This window comes from Strigops habroptila, chromosome 14, assembly GCF_004027225.2.
Source record: "Strigops habroptila isolate Jane chromosome 14, bStrHab1.2.pri, whole genome shotgun sequence".
Classification (NCBI taxonomy): domain Eukaryota; kingdom Metazoa; phylum Chordata; class Aves; order Psittaciformes; family Psittacidae; genus Strigops; species Strigops habroptila.
Genome location: NC_044290.2, coordinates 3,468,724 through 3,485,950, shown reverse-complemented (window position 1 = coordinate 3,485,950; position 17,227 = coordinate 3,468,724). Strand labels below are relative to the sequence as shown.

Genomic DNA, 17,227 nt, shown 5'->3' with positions numbered 1-17,227 from the left:
GGCTGGTCCGTTATCCCAGTCGGAGAAGCTTCCTGGCTGAAATGGTTAATTGTTTTTGATGGAGCAGACTAGGTCTAGAGCGTGCTTTCTCAGTCTTGTGGCCTCGGGCAGATTGCAAACAGCTTCATCCTCTGCAGAAGTATAGAGTACTTCAGATTGCAGTGTTTGTGAATGCTTACATGTCTATAATAATAGTAGTAATACCACAAGTAATACCTCTCATTTTCCCATTCATCAACGTTTCAATCATTCAGAGGATCAGTTTCATAGATTATACTATTGTTTTTTGAAGGCCAGGTAGAGTGGTAAAATCAGCAGGACTTAAAACAGACCCATTAAAACTAAGTAATATTATGTATTGATGGGTGACAGATTTATATTGAAAGCAAAATAGTTTTCACATACATGTTGAATATGCAAATTTTTGAGATTTAAAATTAATTCCACATTTTGTGCCATTTTTTAGATATTTTTTATCTTATTTTTAGATTTTTTTATCTACTTTTTTAATTGTCAGAGTTAGGATAAACTTAGTTTCTGAAGCTGGTGGTATATTTTGAAAAAGCAAAGGTGGTTTTATTTTATTCTCTGCTCTTCAGATATTACTAGTTCTTTTTTATATATTCAGAGTTCCTTTTTTGTGTTAGAAATAAGCAAAGGTGAAAGGTTATTTAGGCTTCCAAAGGCAGAAGCAAAGTGCTGATGTTTGCTGTCAAACTGGTGTCCAAGCCCCTGCTTGCTTTGAAAAACCCCCGTTGACAGCACCATGATGCCTGTTCGCTGCCGCTGCTGTGGAGATCCATCAGTTCTTCAGGTGTGTCAAACCCTGAAGGGAGGCTCCGTGCTGGTTTTATGCTGGTAAACCCCACCTCAGACTGGGGTGGCCCTGGACTGCTGGTTTAAGGCAAGGTTAGTATGGGGCTTATCAAACATATGCCTGGAGTGCAAATGCAGAAAATTGGAGTCCTGAAATGCTTGATGCAAAGGCCATGAGAAAGCAAAAGCTTTGTGTGAGTGCTGAATAAGCTGGTGGATCAGGTCACTTACCTTGTTTTTTTAGGAGATCATTAGGAGTCTGCAAATTCGTGCTTTCATGGCTATAGGCAGTGTGATTTGATGTTAATATTAGCAGTCTCACATCCAAAACTGAAGAATTGCTGAATTAAAAAGGCGGTGAGTGCTCTGGATGGGTGCAGTAGCTTGGCATGCAGTTCAAATGGGATTCTGTTCGGTACTGAATTGTCGCATCTTCTCTCTCTACTCCTTCTTCTCTTCTAAGCCATACAGATTTGTTACAGTAAGGAATAAAAGGTTCAAATACTGTAACAGGCAGTGCCTAAGCAGAGAATCACCAGAATTTATCCTTATTTTTAAGACCTTATGCTGTTTTAATTCCAGTAGTGTTTATAGGACATTGTATTTTGTCCTGGTAGTAAAGAAGTGGTGAAAACTGTGGAAAGGGAAGAGCGGAGGCAGTATTTAATATGTGAACTTGGTTGTGTATATACGAATTTCTCAGTCTTCTGCTGATGTGCTCTCTCCTTGTGTAGTGGGTACCAGGTATATAGTAACCAGCATCTCTGTTGTGTGCTGCTGACTTCTTATGCAGCCTGTGGAGTGGGAAGGGTGGGAGGTAAGGCCAGGGCTTTGTATGGTTAAAACCAGACCCGCAGGCTCTCACAAGGAGTTGGGGCCTTTATCAACTGTATTCTAGTACATGAAGTTTACAGCTGTACAAAACCTGGTTTTTTAGATGTAGGTTTCAAAACTGTTCCATGAAATGTTTCAGGAGGCTACATACATAGTAGTACACTAACCCTGAGTTCCAGTCGTAACACTTTTGTATTTAGAATGTATTCTTTATGTATTTTATAGTCCATAGAATGATAGCGCGGTTTGTGTAGAAGGAGACCTTAAAGCTCACCCAGTCCCAACCCCCTGCCACGGGCAGGGACACCTTCCACTGGAGCAGGTTGCTCCAAGCCCCTATGTCCAACCTGGCCTTGAACACTGCCAGGGATGGGGCAGCCACAGCTTCTCTGGGCACCCTGTGCCAGCGCCTCAGCACCCTCACAGGGAGGTAAACCCTCACGTATTTTGCCAACTGTTGTTGGGGAGGCTGAAAAGCATTATCCGTTTTCTCAGTTACAGAATAAACCCCACCAAACACAACTCTTCTGATACTAAAGCCATTCTTGTTTTTGTTCTTTTCTATGTAGTGCCAGAACCTATTAAGACCAGTTTAAGCCAGCCCCAACCTGCCGGTACCGGTACCAGTACTTCCACCAGCACTATTACCAACAGCAGCAATGGCAAGCGTGCGTCTGCAAATGGGCAGCAGCCAACTGCATCCCGTTACCTGCCTCGTGAGGTGCCTCCACGCTTCCGCCAGCAAGAACAGAAGCAGCTCCTAAAGCGGGGCCAGCCACTGCCCACCGGGACTCTGACCGGCACCAGCCCAGCGCAAGGCACTGGCCAAGCAGGGGCAAGTCCTCCTCCGCAGCAAGGAGCAGGTGGACAGCATCATCCCAGTAAGACCCAAACGGGTAAGAATTGAAGCCCAGTGGGATACCAGCTCCTTCTTTATGTGGTTCTGCCCTCCGTTGTTAGCACGAGTGTTGCAGAAACTTAAGGAATGTTCAGAATTGTCTTTAAATATCAGGATTTCCAGCCAAGGTTATGCTCTTTTCCTTGCAGAATACAGTGTGTCATTTCCAGGATCCAGTTTGAAAACATTCTCTTACCTATTTAGATGCTCAGACCTATGGGGTTGTCTTGCAGTTGTTTTCTATTTCTTTGATAGCTATAATGGATGCAATCCTTAGGAAATGTAAATATTTCTTTACTTTCTTACAGAAGCATTGTTGATTTAGGTATTTCCAAGTTTTCATATATTGTTTTGGCAATTTTAATGCTTTTTAAAGATAATTTTGCATGTAATTATAGGAAAATAAGAAATAGGAACTTGGCTAATGTTATGTTGTGACACTTCTATGCCTTTACCTGCTTATGCTCTCAATTGTTATTTTCACATTAGGAAAATACTGAAGCTGCTAATGAGAAAAGCAGCAGCTCTCTTTTTATTTGCCCTTCTGTGCTAGAGAAATGTAACTTCTGCAGCAGGGATGAGCTTAGCCACTGTTTGGTGTATATCACCTTTTTCATCATGTCTCTGTGTGTATGTCATGTTTGGCAAAGCAGGGAGTGTTCTAAGACATAGTTATCTATGGCTTAGAAGAGGTTATCTGGAGTAAGTCACACGAGGCGGGTTTGATTTCTTGGATATTAGTGATTTCTGTATGATCTCAAGTGTTGCTCATTATCACTCATTAATGCTGTCAAACATCACAAAATTTGGATCTGAACTGTCTGCAGTTTTTCCCTTTGGGCATTAATGAATCTTTCACTATGTTGCTGTACTTGCTGCTGAGCTGAACTCCAGCAGAGAAAATTATTTGGTGTTGTCCTTAGAAGTTTTAGTTAGATAAGAAAATCGCCACTCTTGGAAATGAAAGCTTTTATAGTTATTGAGATGCATTTGAAAATATTCAGCTACTCTCCAGAAAGAGAAATCTGAAAAGGCAAAATAAAACAATAGTTTATTTACTTAAATGCTGGGGGTTTTAGGGAGGAAAGAGGTTCTACTTGTAGTCTTGAGCATTTGACTTTAGCGAGAGGGAGAGTAACGAGTTCTCACCAGTTAGAGCAGCATTCTCATCTTCTTTGCAAAGCATAGCAGCAGGGATGGTGGCTGGCATTTATGGCTCCTTTTTGATTTGGAGATGTTTGTAAACTGTCAGACTAATGTTCTATGTTAGATTAATATATATGTTTATTATTTTCAGAAATCCAGTAATGATTTATATAGTAGACAGATTGACAAGCTCAAGTGGCTCAGGCTGTCTGAGGGTCAGTACTAGACATCTTCCAAACATCATTACAGACGTATCTGAAACATCCTTGATGTTTAAGAAACATGCAGTAAATCATTAAATGAAGTCCACCATAAATCATAACATAATCCATAAAAGAACTTGGCTTGGAAGAGTGCAGCACTAGCTGTCTGACTTGGATCTTGCTGGATGCATTTCTACCTGAGGTTTTAGGCTTCTTTTCCCGACTCCTATTTAAACTTGCTGTATTAAATAAGCACTTTTTGCGAGGCTGACAAGCTACAGAAACTGTCAGCAGATGTTTTACACTGTTGAATTATTTTGGGTTTTTATTCTTTTGCTACGTTTGTGTTACCATTGTAAACAGAACACAGTGAAAGCTGGTACAAATGAGAGGAAGAGGAGTGCAGCTGCTTTTCAGCTTCATATTATGTTCCATATTGCACAAAGTTAACCCGTATCAAACTCAGCAATCACTTGAAAGCAATTAGTGCAGAGAGTCAGAATTGTCAGGTTGTTGTTTACTATGTAAAATCATAAGAAAAGCTTTCAAAGGCACCAGAGAATCCATGCACCGTTCTTGGAGCAGGGAAGAGAATCTTAGACAAGCTAAATCTTTGGCGACATTCTTAGTCTGCTGACAGAAAGAGGTTGTGTTTTGAGACTGAAATGGTTGCATCTTCCTCATAGAAAGAACTTGCTGAGTACTAGAGCTCATTTAGTTCTCTTTCCAGCAGGTGGAGCATCAGTTCTCGTTTACTAACTATGAGCAGGAGGGAAAAAGAAATCTATCTAGCTCAGGTTAATTATAACCTGTTAATTATAACAGTGTGCCTGGCTGCTTGATGAGGCTGGGAGGAGTGTGGAATATCTCACTTCAGAGAGACCTTTGTAGCCATGAACTACATATTACTACAGTCTTACTCGGTCTCTCATACTGACTTCGTCTTCACCTTGACAAGCATAAAGAGCAAAGTAAGAATATCCAGGGAAGACCAAAACCTATTCAACTCAGCTGTTAGGAGTTGAGTAACTATTAGCCTTAGTAAAAATGTTGGTATTCTCTATCACAAAACCCTCCAGCACTTAGGTTAGGAATTTTCCATGAAATATAATTCCAACTGGGTCGTATTTTTGTGTGAGTATGAAAAGAATTGTAAACATGAGGATTCTCACTGAGCAGTACTTTGTCAGAAGGAAACTTTTCACCTTCCTCCTCTTTCCATCAGTAGGAACTATATTGCTTTAAATGACCCTCTGGTTCCCTGGGTATTTAATTTACTAAGACGTCTTTTCAAGTAGTTCTCAGGGGAAATGAGGGAAAGGAACAAAAAGCATCAGAAGTTGTCCAGAAGAATCAGTGTTGGGTGCCTGCTGCACATACACGGGAATTTTGTCTGTCTGAACAGCACCTGCATTGTAGAAGAGTGATCACTTCATGGCTGTTGTTGGACATCTTCAAAGTCCGGAGGCAGTCAAGAGCACCTCAGTGCTTTGGGTTTTCTCCCTCTCTGGTAACCTGAGGGCCTGACCAGAGCTTGTTAGACCTGGGCTGTGGACTGCCCAAGGAAGTCTCCATATGTGGCTTCGTTATACTCCTGATGAACAACAGTAACTTTCTTTTTATGGATGAGCTGGTATTAATCACAGAGCCAGGATCCGTGTCCACCAGCATCTTGTATGCGGAAGATCCTTCATGGAAATTCATGTCTGTAGCTTTTCTTTTTATATGGTCGTATTCCTTCAGAGTTAACTTGAAATTATGCAACCACGTTCCTTCCAGGCCGTGTTTATAACTACCTGGATGCAAGGAATGCTGCTGCAGAGGCATTGCAAGCCTCTTCACTGTAAACATCACACTGTTTTATCTCTTTATTCTCGTATCAGCAGTCTCTGTTATCTACTGCCTTGGCCTAACCAAAGCACTTACCAGGACTCTAACTGCAGTGTCATGAATTAAAAAGGATGTTCTGCCAATGTAAGTCGAGTGGGAATTAATGACCACTAATATATATTTCTTGTTGGGGCTGTCATCTGGAAATACCAGTGAAGTGGATGCGAATATTGATTTCTTTGTTTCTCTTTTAAGGCAATTCCAAAACATGAACTAGACAAACTTAAGAGAAGAAATTAAAGCGTTTCATATCGCATAGAATATTTTAGAAACTTACCCCTTGAAAACAGTCTTTTATGCATTGTTAACTATAATGAAACTGTTTTCTGCACTACTTTAGAGCATTTTTTTGTAGAATAGTTACTTGTCAGGAACTTATCTTGAGCTACAATGTTTATTCTTGAGATGCCCCCTCAGTAATTAATCCTTTGCAGGATTAGACCAAAGGAAAGGTGCAGTTCAGGAGCAGTAATCTAGTTTGTTATTTTTGCTTGGAGATGGAGCTTTTTATCTCTTCCCTCCCCACTTTGCTAACTAACTCCAGTAAATGCAGTGAATACTTAACTTCTTTAAGGTGTGAGGCATTAGTGGAATGGTCTTTTTGCCATGTGATCTCAAATAACTTAGGTAATTTCTGAAAGCTACCATGGGAGATTAAAAATAGCCAGTAATGTAATCCTCCTTTGTCTCTTTACAAAGTGTGAAGTTTGTATAGGAGTCTCCAGGCAGCCCCTGGGTGTTTGATGATTGTAAGAACAAAGATCAAAAGAAATAAGCAGTTTTTCTTGAAGATGCCTTTCACTTTTCTGCAACTCAGCAATGTGAAACCAGCATCTGTCAACTCAACAGGAACGTGCCATGTCCTGCAGGAGTCGTGATGAAACTTCAGTGGAGTGTTTTGTGGAAGGGAGCTGTAACATGTTTCCAAAGTCTAAAAAGAAGTGAAAGCAAGTAATTCATCCAGATGCAAAACCACACAAGCATTGTGGAAACTGAAGAGTTGAGCTTTTAATTTGTGCTCTGTTGTTTCTTGGGAAGTGAGAATTTGACAGCAGTTAGAGGTTTGTTTTCCTGCTGTGGCATGATGCCAGATTCTGTGCTGAACTTTCTTCTTTTTATGAAGCTTGAAGTTTTACTTCATTTTTCAAGACTTCTTTAGCTGCAGTTTGCATATTCATGCTTGTGGCACAGGTATGGTCATGTTGGTGTTGGGGACAGTTGGAAGTTGCTGAGTTGCTGTTGTGTGGCAGGTTAACTCTTCTTAGAGATCTGTTTGTATTAATTTTGTGTTTGATAATTTTTTTAGGAAGAAAGGTAAAAAAAACCCCCCTACTTACTGTTCAAATCATGTCCAACATTACTAATTTCAAACATCTACTCCTTTAACTGTGGGCTGTTTAGAGTTACTTCTAATAGGGCAATTCTAGGCAGTTGCAAAGTCAAATTTGGAGAAGAGTTTTAGGAAGAGATAATGTCTTTTCTAAACCCAGTCAATATAGTTGGAATACACAGATAAGCTTTGACATCCAGGTTTTTCATTGGAGTAGTGACCTTCGTGCTAAAAGCATGTTTGAACAATGGCCCAGTTTAGCTCATTGTACACTATGCAGATGGTACGTGAGGCACATGTGTGCAAAAGTAGTTCCAAAGTGTATGAGCAAGGTCTCCTATCAACAGTTTGAAATAAGATTTAGCTTGATTTCCTGACAGCATGGCAAATGGATGGATTTCTTGACAAATAAAGCACATGAAAACTGCCTTTATGGAAATGGTTTGCCGAATTTTCTCTCTTTGGGCCCATATTCTGTAATTCCATTAGCAGAATATCTTTGCTGGCTAGACATTGCTGTGGTTTTTGCTTCTAGTTGGAAAGTTACAGAATTAAAACCGGAAACTTTAGAAATCGATTTATTGTCGATCTTCTGTAAGTAGAGGGTTTTTTATGCAATGGTTAAACCACTAAATGCTCTAAAGTAGAGATCAGGGATTAGATAGTACATTTATTCCTCTTGCTTGCACACATTGTATGTATGTAATTTCACACTCTATATAGCAAATACACTTTTTCAAAGTGTACTACATGATACCTGGAACATGTGCTATCTTGTGGCTGTTGATCTCAGGTGAAGGAACTAGCACGGTGATATTCCTTTGTAAACACAAGAGTCAGCTATTTATCCTACTTCTGTGGAAGGTAACTGTATATAGCAAACACATAATGCTTATTATCTGCAGTAAAACTCAACAGCTTCCAGTTTTTGCATCACTTGACTAGGTGTTGGCCACGAGCAGTTCACTGTACAGCTCATCACTGTACGCAAAGCTGCTGCAATGCGGCTGTGTAAAAGTTTTCCTACTAATGGGATCAGATGTGATGTTATGCCATTTGTATAAAAAAGTACGGAAATTACTAGAATTTGTTTTGATTGCATCTTGTCTCATCGAATTAGTGTTGTAAAGGGATGCTCAGGTACTGCCAGAGGTTGCATGAGTGGGGACTGTGCTGCTTTCTTCTCATTTTGTTCCTCGGGGCTTTGTTTAGCATTTGGTAGTGCATGTCCCTGGAGATGAGGCACTCTTCCCAAAGGTCACTGGTGACAGGTATATGTTTAGACAAAAGGAAGTTAAAAACCATTGTACAAGGACAAAAATGTAGCAGTGAACCTGGAGATGGGATCTAGGCAGTACTGCCTGGATGTGCTCCGGAGTGATGAGCATACTCTGAAATGCAGTAATGAGGAAGCCTGTGGGAAGTGAGTCTCGGCCACAAAAAGGTTTTGTCTCCCGTGTAAATGTTGAGAAATGCCATATAGTGCTTTGAATATAGACGGAGAAGTAGCAACCTCTGTGTAGCACAAACACGGGCATTATAAATGAAAAATGATGGTGAAACCTCATCAGTAAACTAATCTTTGGAATGAATTTTTCTGTATTGTGTGTGTTATGTGACATCAGGCAGCCAAGCGTGAAAAATTAATCTGCTGCTTCAAATTTATTTGACAGAGGTTAGAATTTTTTCCTGGGAGAAGGAAAAACGGACATCTGTAAAGGCTAAATAGCTGAGATGCCTTTAGAGTTCTGCTGTCCTCCCTTGCAAAGATCGGGGCTGTGCTAAAGCATGATGACTCAAAGGCCTCTGCTTTTGCTTTAGAATCACGAACCTGCATCCTTCCTTCAGCCTCACTGTAGATGGCTGTGCTCTGCTGTGAGCCAGGTACATGAACTGCCAGGGTGTCTGCGGGGAAAAAGGTCGGGAGACAGAGTCTGGCAACTTATTAAACTCTGCAGATGGCAGTTTTCTGGCAAACCATGTGGAGAGACTGAGTAGCAGGACCTGTCTCTGGTGGTGGTGAAGTGAAAAATAGAAAGAAACTAAGGTCAAAGTGACCAGGAAGTCAGAGTTTGGTCCTTGGGAAGAGCAGTAAGGGAGTAATGTCATATGAAAGTTGTTGGAAGGCTGAATTGGTACAACTCAGGAGGCAGGTATGATACTACAAGAAACACATGAAAACCAAAGATGCTTGTAGCTGTTAGGGGAAAAAAAAAACTGCAAACCCAACAAAAAACAGTGAACAAAAATATAATGCTTCCGTAAGTGCATTAGTAGTAAAAGGAAGGCCAGTGGAACTGGTCTGGTGGTGAACAGGGAGAACCATTGATAGATGGCATGAGGGATACTGTAAATGACTTTTCCCTGCATCTGTAAACTAATGATAGACGTAGGACTAAGGCTATAGTGAGTTAGAGTATGTAAGGAAATAAAATGTTTCCAGTCGTCTGGAAGTGCTGAAATTCATAGTGGACTACATAGATGATGGGTTGGAGCACTCTGGCCCACTGGCATTCCTTCAGTGTAAGAAAATCAACCAACCAGTGTTGAAAGGTGAGAAAGGAGGAACCGAGGGACTGCAGATCAGAGTGATCTGCTAGAATGATATCAGAAAAAATAACCGAAGCAGCTAGTTTTGTGCATTTAGAGCTTTGCAAGAGAGAAGGGCAGAGCCAGCATGGGTTTGTGGAGAGGAGGCCATGTCAATGGAGAGTAGTTCCCTGTCAAGCGTGTGACAGGCAAAATGGGAAGGGAGATCACGCCCTAAAAGTCGACTTTGTCCCGCCTGCGGTAGCACCTCGGAAGACTTTCTAGTGATAGATGTGTGGCGGTGCAAAGAAGTGGGAAGTATAAGACAAAAGTATTGTGAGAAGTGTCATAGCTGCTCAGGAGGATGTAGGCAGGGGTTAGCTGTCAGTCCTCACTGGCAGCATGAGAACATTTCAGTGAGAGTGCACATTGGTATTCTTCAATGTTTGCATCAGTCTTTTGGCTATAAACAACACCCATCATTAAAAGTTTGTATGATACCAACTGGAGAAGAGTGCAAGGCAACTGGGAGACAAAATTACCGTCTGGAATAGTGGTGACAAAATTGTGTAATTGAATAAGAAATAAAAGGGAAAAGTTCTTTCTTTTGGCCAGACCAGCTCTGTGCACAAACATGGGTATGTGAGTATCACACTGCGGATACAGGTCTGAAGTTGGTCACAGGGTAAATAGATTAATAGTGTCACACTGTTGAAAAGGAGACAGACATACTGAGGGATACGAACATTGCTGCTTTCCATGAGGCACTTCTGATAAGGCCTCTGAATATTGAGTTCAGTTTTTGGTACTGTGCCTTCAGAGGGAGGTGAAGCAGCTGGGAGAAGAGCAGAGGAATGGAACAGAAACAAGCCTTGCAAGGTGGGAAGGAATTGGAGCTCCTAAGTCAGAGGAAGACTGGAGTTATAAATGCAGGAATACCTAAATGACTGCTGCAGGGAAGAAATGATCTGTTCTGTATGCCTGTGATGGATCAGATAAGAAATAATGGGCTTAAATTTCAACAAGGAAGATTAAGGTTAGACATTAGGAGAAACGTGCCAGTATGAAAGCTATCTGAAGAAGTGAGATAGAGCACTTGGGAATGTGCAGTCTCCATTGCTGGAGGGCTTCTTCCTTGGTGGGTTGGGTAGATGTCACCTAGTATGTATCAGGAATGGTTCCTTGGATCAGGTGAGTGTTCTGCATGACCTCTCAAATCCCCTTCTCCAGTCTGCAGATATCTGTAAGAAGTTCAGATTTCTCAAACACGTGCCCTGTCGAGGTTGTTACAAGATGGGGCACATGGAAGGGAGCAGACACTCTCTGCTGGCACAGGCTGGAGTGGGAGCTGTGCTTTATGTCTCCCCAAACTGGTGTGGGGTCTTGCATTGCCTTCCTGTGTCCTCCTGACTGGTAAAAAACGGCCCCTTGAAGAGCTGCCCTTTGTAAGTACCTGCCTCTGCATGGAAGTTGATTACAGGAAGTTTATGTTATTGATAAAAGAAAATACAGGGAACATGGGAGTATATGATACGTTCTCTTCCAGTTTCAATATAGCATTTTAATCAATGGGAATTTTAATCATGTATAGCTGGTATTGAATGTAATAAGCCACAACGATATTGTCAATGTAAAGTTACTGCAAAATTGACTCTCCAGCTTAGTTTCTGGTTGCATTTGAAATAGTTTTCTGAATGGAAACTAACCCAAGCAGGTTAGATTTTCATTCATCTGGTGTTTTCAAAATAAGGTTGAACCCAACCAGCATTCAGATACTCTTGCAAAGAAACAGAGAATAAATGTCTTCAGAAGGAAACCAGCTATTTTCAGGGGTATTTCAGTGGAACAGTTCTTGAGCCAAGAATAGCAGCAGCGATTGTGCTTTGGTAGTGAAGTGGCAGCAATTCTGAGAATGCAGCCAACCTTTTAAAGAGACATCAGTGATGTGTGACCCGGTGCAGGAGGGAGAAACTGCACCAAGGAATCATAGAATCATGGAATGGTTTGGGTTGGAAGGGACCTTAAAGCTCATCTAATTCTAACCCCCTGCCACGGGCAAGGACACCTTCCACTAGAGCAGGTTGCTCGAAGCCACAGCAGATTGAAAACGTGTTCCATTTACTGTGTAATTAATATGTATTTGGGGCAAATAGGAGGAAGACAAAGGAAGTGAGAAGGGGAAATGGTTGTAAGGGGGTTGCATTGGTCATACTGGAAGTTAATGTGTAAATTATCCTTTTGGATTCGTGTATATTTGAATTAACACAAATTACGTATATGTATTGATAAAAATTCTCTACGTGTGTTCTCAGAATTGGTGATGTTATTTAGGTCCTGAAAACATTAAGCTGCTCCCCCTTCTGTTCACACTTTATGCGTTCATACGTCTTAAAGCAAACCGGTGCTCTGCGGTTGATAAAAGATGGTCGGTCCCCGCTTCTGCAGGAGGCAGCAGTCGCCCTTATCCTTGCTACAGTATTAGGGCAGTTCTTCTTGGCGTTTATAAACAACAGCGCCTTTGATTAATAACGCTCTCGTGTTTGCCACTTACATCTGCATTAGATAGAGGCTGGGAAGTCATTAAGGGCTTGGCGACACGCCAGTGTACATCTGGGGCTTGGTCTGCTGCTCGGGTGGGAGCTGGCGGTGGGGCAGGAGGAGGACAGCGGGCAGGAGCTGTTGGTGTAGGGCAGGGAGGAGGACACTGGGCAGGAGCTGCTGTCAGACAGGGAGGAGGACTATGGCAGGAGCCGCTGTCAGGCAGGGAGGAAAATGCCGGGCAGGAGGAAGAAGCTGCTCTGAGGGCAGGGAGGAGGACGCTGGGCAGGAGCTGCTGTCGGGGCTGGCACTCAGCAGTTCTTCTCTTGGCTGACTTTCAAAAGCGGGAGAAAAGCAGCTAGGGTGCTAATTGTAGCTGGGTCCTGAAGTGAAAATGTTTTGTGACAGTTGAAAGAATTTAAAGAGGAAGGAAGATCGGTTTAGTGTCAGCTGCAATTAGATAATCAAAGCTTAAAAATCCTACTCTGTTGATACCTTCACCCAGAGTTAAGGAGCAGAGTGAGGGGAAGGGGGAGGAGGGCTGTGCGTGGAAAGGGCATTTCCATAGCTAGTGCAGCCGAGGCCCGGCCGAGCTTGCAGGTTGTCTGGGCGCACGCTTGCACAGAGAGATTTTCTTGGCAGCTCTACAGGATGAGGCTTACTCTGTACACAGCCGACATATTGAAGCCGGGAGCCCTGGAGAGCATAGATGCAGGAGTAGAAACAGCTCCGCACACAATGTAGCGTCTCCTAGGATGGTTGGGCGGCTCCTTTCTCCAGGTATTTTATTACCCATCAGCCCTTTTTTAGAGCCAAAAGGAAAAAAAAAAAAAAGGGGGAGAGAGAAAGTAACCCTAACCCTGAGAAAATAGCATCTGGTTCTGTTAAATCAATTTCTTACATAACATTTCAGCGGAGAGCAGCAGCACAGCGTCCGCAGCTCTTGGCTGCATTTCAGGTTTGATAAAATGGCGTCTTCGCAGCGAGCTGCTTGCTAAAGATATGTTGCACTGAGCAGGAAAAAATGCAATCGTTTGGTGTTTGCTGCTGCTGCTTTTTGTTGTGGAGAGGTTTAGTGGAGTCTCTGATAATAATGAAAACTGTTGTTTTGGTTTGGCTTGTTAATGCGTTTTAAAAGCTTTTCAGCATCAGAGGAAAGGAACTACATTTTAATGTCGTAACAGGATAACGGGCTTTGCCACTCGTGTACTTAACTGTGGTTTAGTATTAAAATAAAGGTGCTTTATTCAGTGCTTCCATCTCTTTCCTGTAATTTCCACGTTATGTTATGCTGTTCAAGGTTTCAGCTTCCTCACATCTGAGACTTGTTTTAAGGAGCTCTCTAAGTGGCTTCAGAGAGATGACAGTTTTCAGATCTGTCCTCTGTCTCAGCGTATGGATAGAGTTGGATGTGGCAGAGAACCTGAAACATTAGCACTGCAATTCCCAGATTTTCTACTTTACTGTATTCTGTTCTTCTTTATGAAATTAGGCTGCATTTTGTCTAGCACTGAAAATGTTTCTGTCAATTCTTGTTTAATTTAGATTTAGAAAAATTCATGTATAGTCTTTTAAAGATCTGCTCATGTTGAATTGAAAACTATCTCTTTTTTGGGAGGGGAGAAAGTAATTTGCTCTTTTTGCTCACTTCTTACTCAGAATTACTAAGCTTTACGTGACAAGTAAAATCCCCAGTAGGGCTGTCACCGGCCTTTGGGATTTTTCCCTATTCTGCATGTCACAGCAAAGAACAACCTCACCTGTCATCTGTCCTTTGGGCAATACAGGCTGAGCCAATGAGGCAGGTTGTTGTTATGCTGACTAACATGAATTGAAAAATAAAACTAGTAATAAGAGAGGGAGTCACTGTTAGAGCTGATTTAAAATTGGACGAGCAAAACTTCTTAATAGTGTGGATCTTATTAAAAGTTTATCCCAGGATTTGCCATTCCACACCCTCTCCATACATCCGTTCCTGATACGTTATACTTGAGGATGCATCATTTTACTGCGCAGCATTTGAACTAATTACTGTAATAGGAGTTATGACGATACAGTTACTTTAACTTGTCTGAATAAAAATGAAAAGAAATATTATTGTAAATGACATCTTCACAAGGATCAAAGTTTTGGGTCAGTTGCATGCGCAGGCAAAAACATTTTGCTTTTCTAAGAAACGCATGCAACAGCTTTTCTCATTTCACTCTACTCATACATTACATTTAGAATCTTATGTAAACATGAAACTGCTTTTGCAACTAATTACTCATCTTCGTTTTCAAACACAGCCTAAAATGTTTCCTATCTTTAGTAAGTACTAAGTTGAAGTTGGTTAAGTATGTTGGGAACAGGGTGTAGGGACAGCAGCAATCTCCTCCCACCCCATTAATGATATTCTTGAGAAACCAAACCAAACCCCTCATGGTTGTTTGTAATACAAATAGCATACATTTATGATGGCAATTTGACAGAAGTTGTCTGCTTGTTTAAAATAGATCTGGTTTATATATATACATACATAAAAAAATATAAAAAGATATAAATGTATATAAAAATATATAAAAAATAGATGTTATATATATAAAATAGATAAAATCTGTTATCCTCAGATTTTTCCTTCGTGATTGCTGAAGAAATGGTATTAGGAAATTATGAAAGATGCGTAATTAAGATTCTTAAACACCAATTACTCATTTAAAAGTCCATTTCACTTTGTGGTGTAGTAGCACTACGATTTGCTAACGCAAAATACCTGTGGTTCCTGTTCCTCGTGCTGTGCTTAAATCTTTGCTCAGTTGACAGAGGAAGGATAGAAATTGTTTTGGGGGACTGCAATGCTTTTAGTTCTGATCTTTGCATAAATAAAGAGGAAGTAATTCGTAAGAATTTTTTTAGTGTCCCATGGATTCCCATTTCAGTCTCAACAGCTTTGAAAAGACAGGAAAATATTGGCAATTTCTGTGAAGATTTGGTTTCCTGGAAAGTTGGAGGAAATCTGTGTGTTCAAAAAAAACCAAACCCAACTCCAAACAAACAGAAAAATTCAGGATTTAATCATGTAAAATACTTTGCTTTCATTCTTTTCCCCAAATGTTTAAAGTCCTTATGGATGAAGTGTAAGACTGTGCTATTAGTTATTTAGTTTATGGGAATTAACTCCTTTTAGTCTAGAGAAAATGGAAAAATGTCTTTTGGTTATTTGCTTCTAGAGACAAGAACATAAAAATTACTCTCTTCAGGATCCATTCTGTACTCGAACTGTGAAGTTTTTTGGCAGCAAAGTCACAGTTTTTGCAGCTTTCTGTTTACTTTGTGAAATCTTTTTTCCACCCTGTTTCTTACAAGCTTTATAGCAGCAGCCTTTGGTGTTAGAACCAGTTATTGCAGGTCTCTGGTTTTGCTCTTATTTTTGCATCTCTGGCTTGGAAAAGGTCCCAGGGTGGTCCCAGACCAGGGAGGTGACTCCAGAGCAGGGGAGGCACAGCACAGGTACGCTGCTGCTTACGGAATTACTGTAATCCCTATCCAAGTAATTCCTTAGAGGTTATCAGTGGTTGTTGAGGCCATAATCTGAACCTTGGTAAGAGGAACTGTGCTGATGGTACATAAAGAGGAGTAACTGTGGAGTTGCAAACCCTGGAAAAGCAAAGGGGTTTGAGCTGCGTGTGTGTGGCTTCCATGCCAAACATACTTGGTGTGACACTGTCTGGAGTAGATGTGCTTATCCAGGCTGAGACACTTGGCCATTTTCTATTTTTAATATGGACGTGGACATCTCTTGGGTTTTATAGTTCTTCCCCTTCACTTTTTTTCCTCCTTGTTACTCTGACTGCTCTTCAAAATCCTGTCTTATTTAAAGAACCATTCTGCTCCCTGCTTTCAGCAGTCTGTCTAAGCTGTTCTCTCACCTTCCTGTTCCATTCCCACCCGTTCCCTTTACTTTCTGTCTCTGTGCTCTCAAACTTGAGCCATGCTTTAACCACTGTGTCTGGGGGAGAGGAGAAAGCAAAGGCAATGATTAAACAAGCAGCTGCCTTTCATCTCTTCTGGCCGGTCTTGGTGCCATTCTCGGGAGTATTGAGACATCTTGCACTGGGCTCTTGATCCTTCTCCTCAGACCTGCCCTGCAGAGACACTCACACTTGCCTCGGGCAGCACCATCATTCTCCCAGGCACTCACACATGTAGCTTGGGTTTCAGCTTTGACAAGACCTTTTTTATTGGAACAGTGTATTTCAAGGCACTTTTAAATCTTCCTGTCATGTCTGAAACACAGTCAGTGCCGAATCTCACCACCCACAGTGCAAAGTAAAAAAGCCTCACAGAGCTCCTCTTATCTGATTCCTTGGTTGCCTCAACTTCTTATCTTCTGGCCTGGACTGCTCCTGCTTTTTTTTTTCTGCTCATTCCTACTTGCTCATTTTTCTGACCCCGCTGATCCTTTTAAAGCCATTACATAGGCTTTCCCTCCCCTTCCCCATCTTATCTGGGATTCTGCTCTCTATTCAACACGTGTGTAGCAAACCCAGATTATGAGGTAAATTTTCAACCTTCTTCCTTAGCCTTACAAAGTAACCAGTTGGCTTTATCTGGGAATAACATGATGCTTTTTTCCTTTCTAGCCATTGCATGTAGGGGAGAGAATGCAGGGAAATCCGGGTGGCTCCTTTCACGTTCTCATTTGGATTTGTCATACACATGTCAATTATTTAGCTCTTTCTGTGAAAAGCTAGGCTTTTCCTCGCATCATGAGAAGACAGGTGAGCAGCTAAGGCTGTTTTCCCTTCCTTTCTCCATAGTTTTGCTTCAATTGACTTAAATAATAAAAAGAAAGAAACCAAAACCCAACAAGAAGTAAAGAAAGATGCATTCTGTCCTGGTTTCTTCATCTTGATAAGTCTTAATGAGCCAACCAAGTAATCACCCCCCTTTCTTAAAAAGCTACAGGTGAAATGTGTGAATGAGACTTCATCAAAGAGAGAGAGCTTTTTTTGTTGTTGTTCTGGGAACAGTTTTTTTGCAGTATTAGAACAGCTCTAATTG

The 17,227-nt window shown here is 41.4% G+C and overlaps 1 protein-coding gene across 11 annotated transcripts in view; it reads left to right on the top strand.

The window, feature by feature from the left end:
- TNRC6C (trinucleotide repeat containing adaptor 6C) overlaps positions 1–17,227 on the top strand; it is a 101,187-nt gene that overhangs the window by 43,660 nt on the left and 40,300 nt on the right. For 9 of the 11 annotated variants that reach the window (XM_030506608.1, XM_030506610.1, XM_030506606.1 and 6 more), the window contains exon 4: positions 2,220–2,546. In XM_030506608.1, coding sequence (XP_030362468.1) covers positions 2,220–2,546 — 327 coding nt within the window. Of the gene's footprint in view, positions 1–2,219; positions 2,547–12,426; positions 12,965–17,227 lie in introns of those variants that run through there. The other 2 variants (XM_030506615.1, XM_030506616.1) reach the window with 2 other exon arrangements.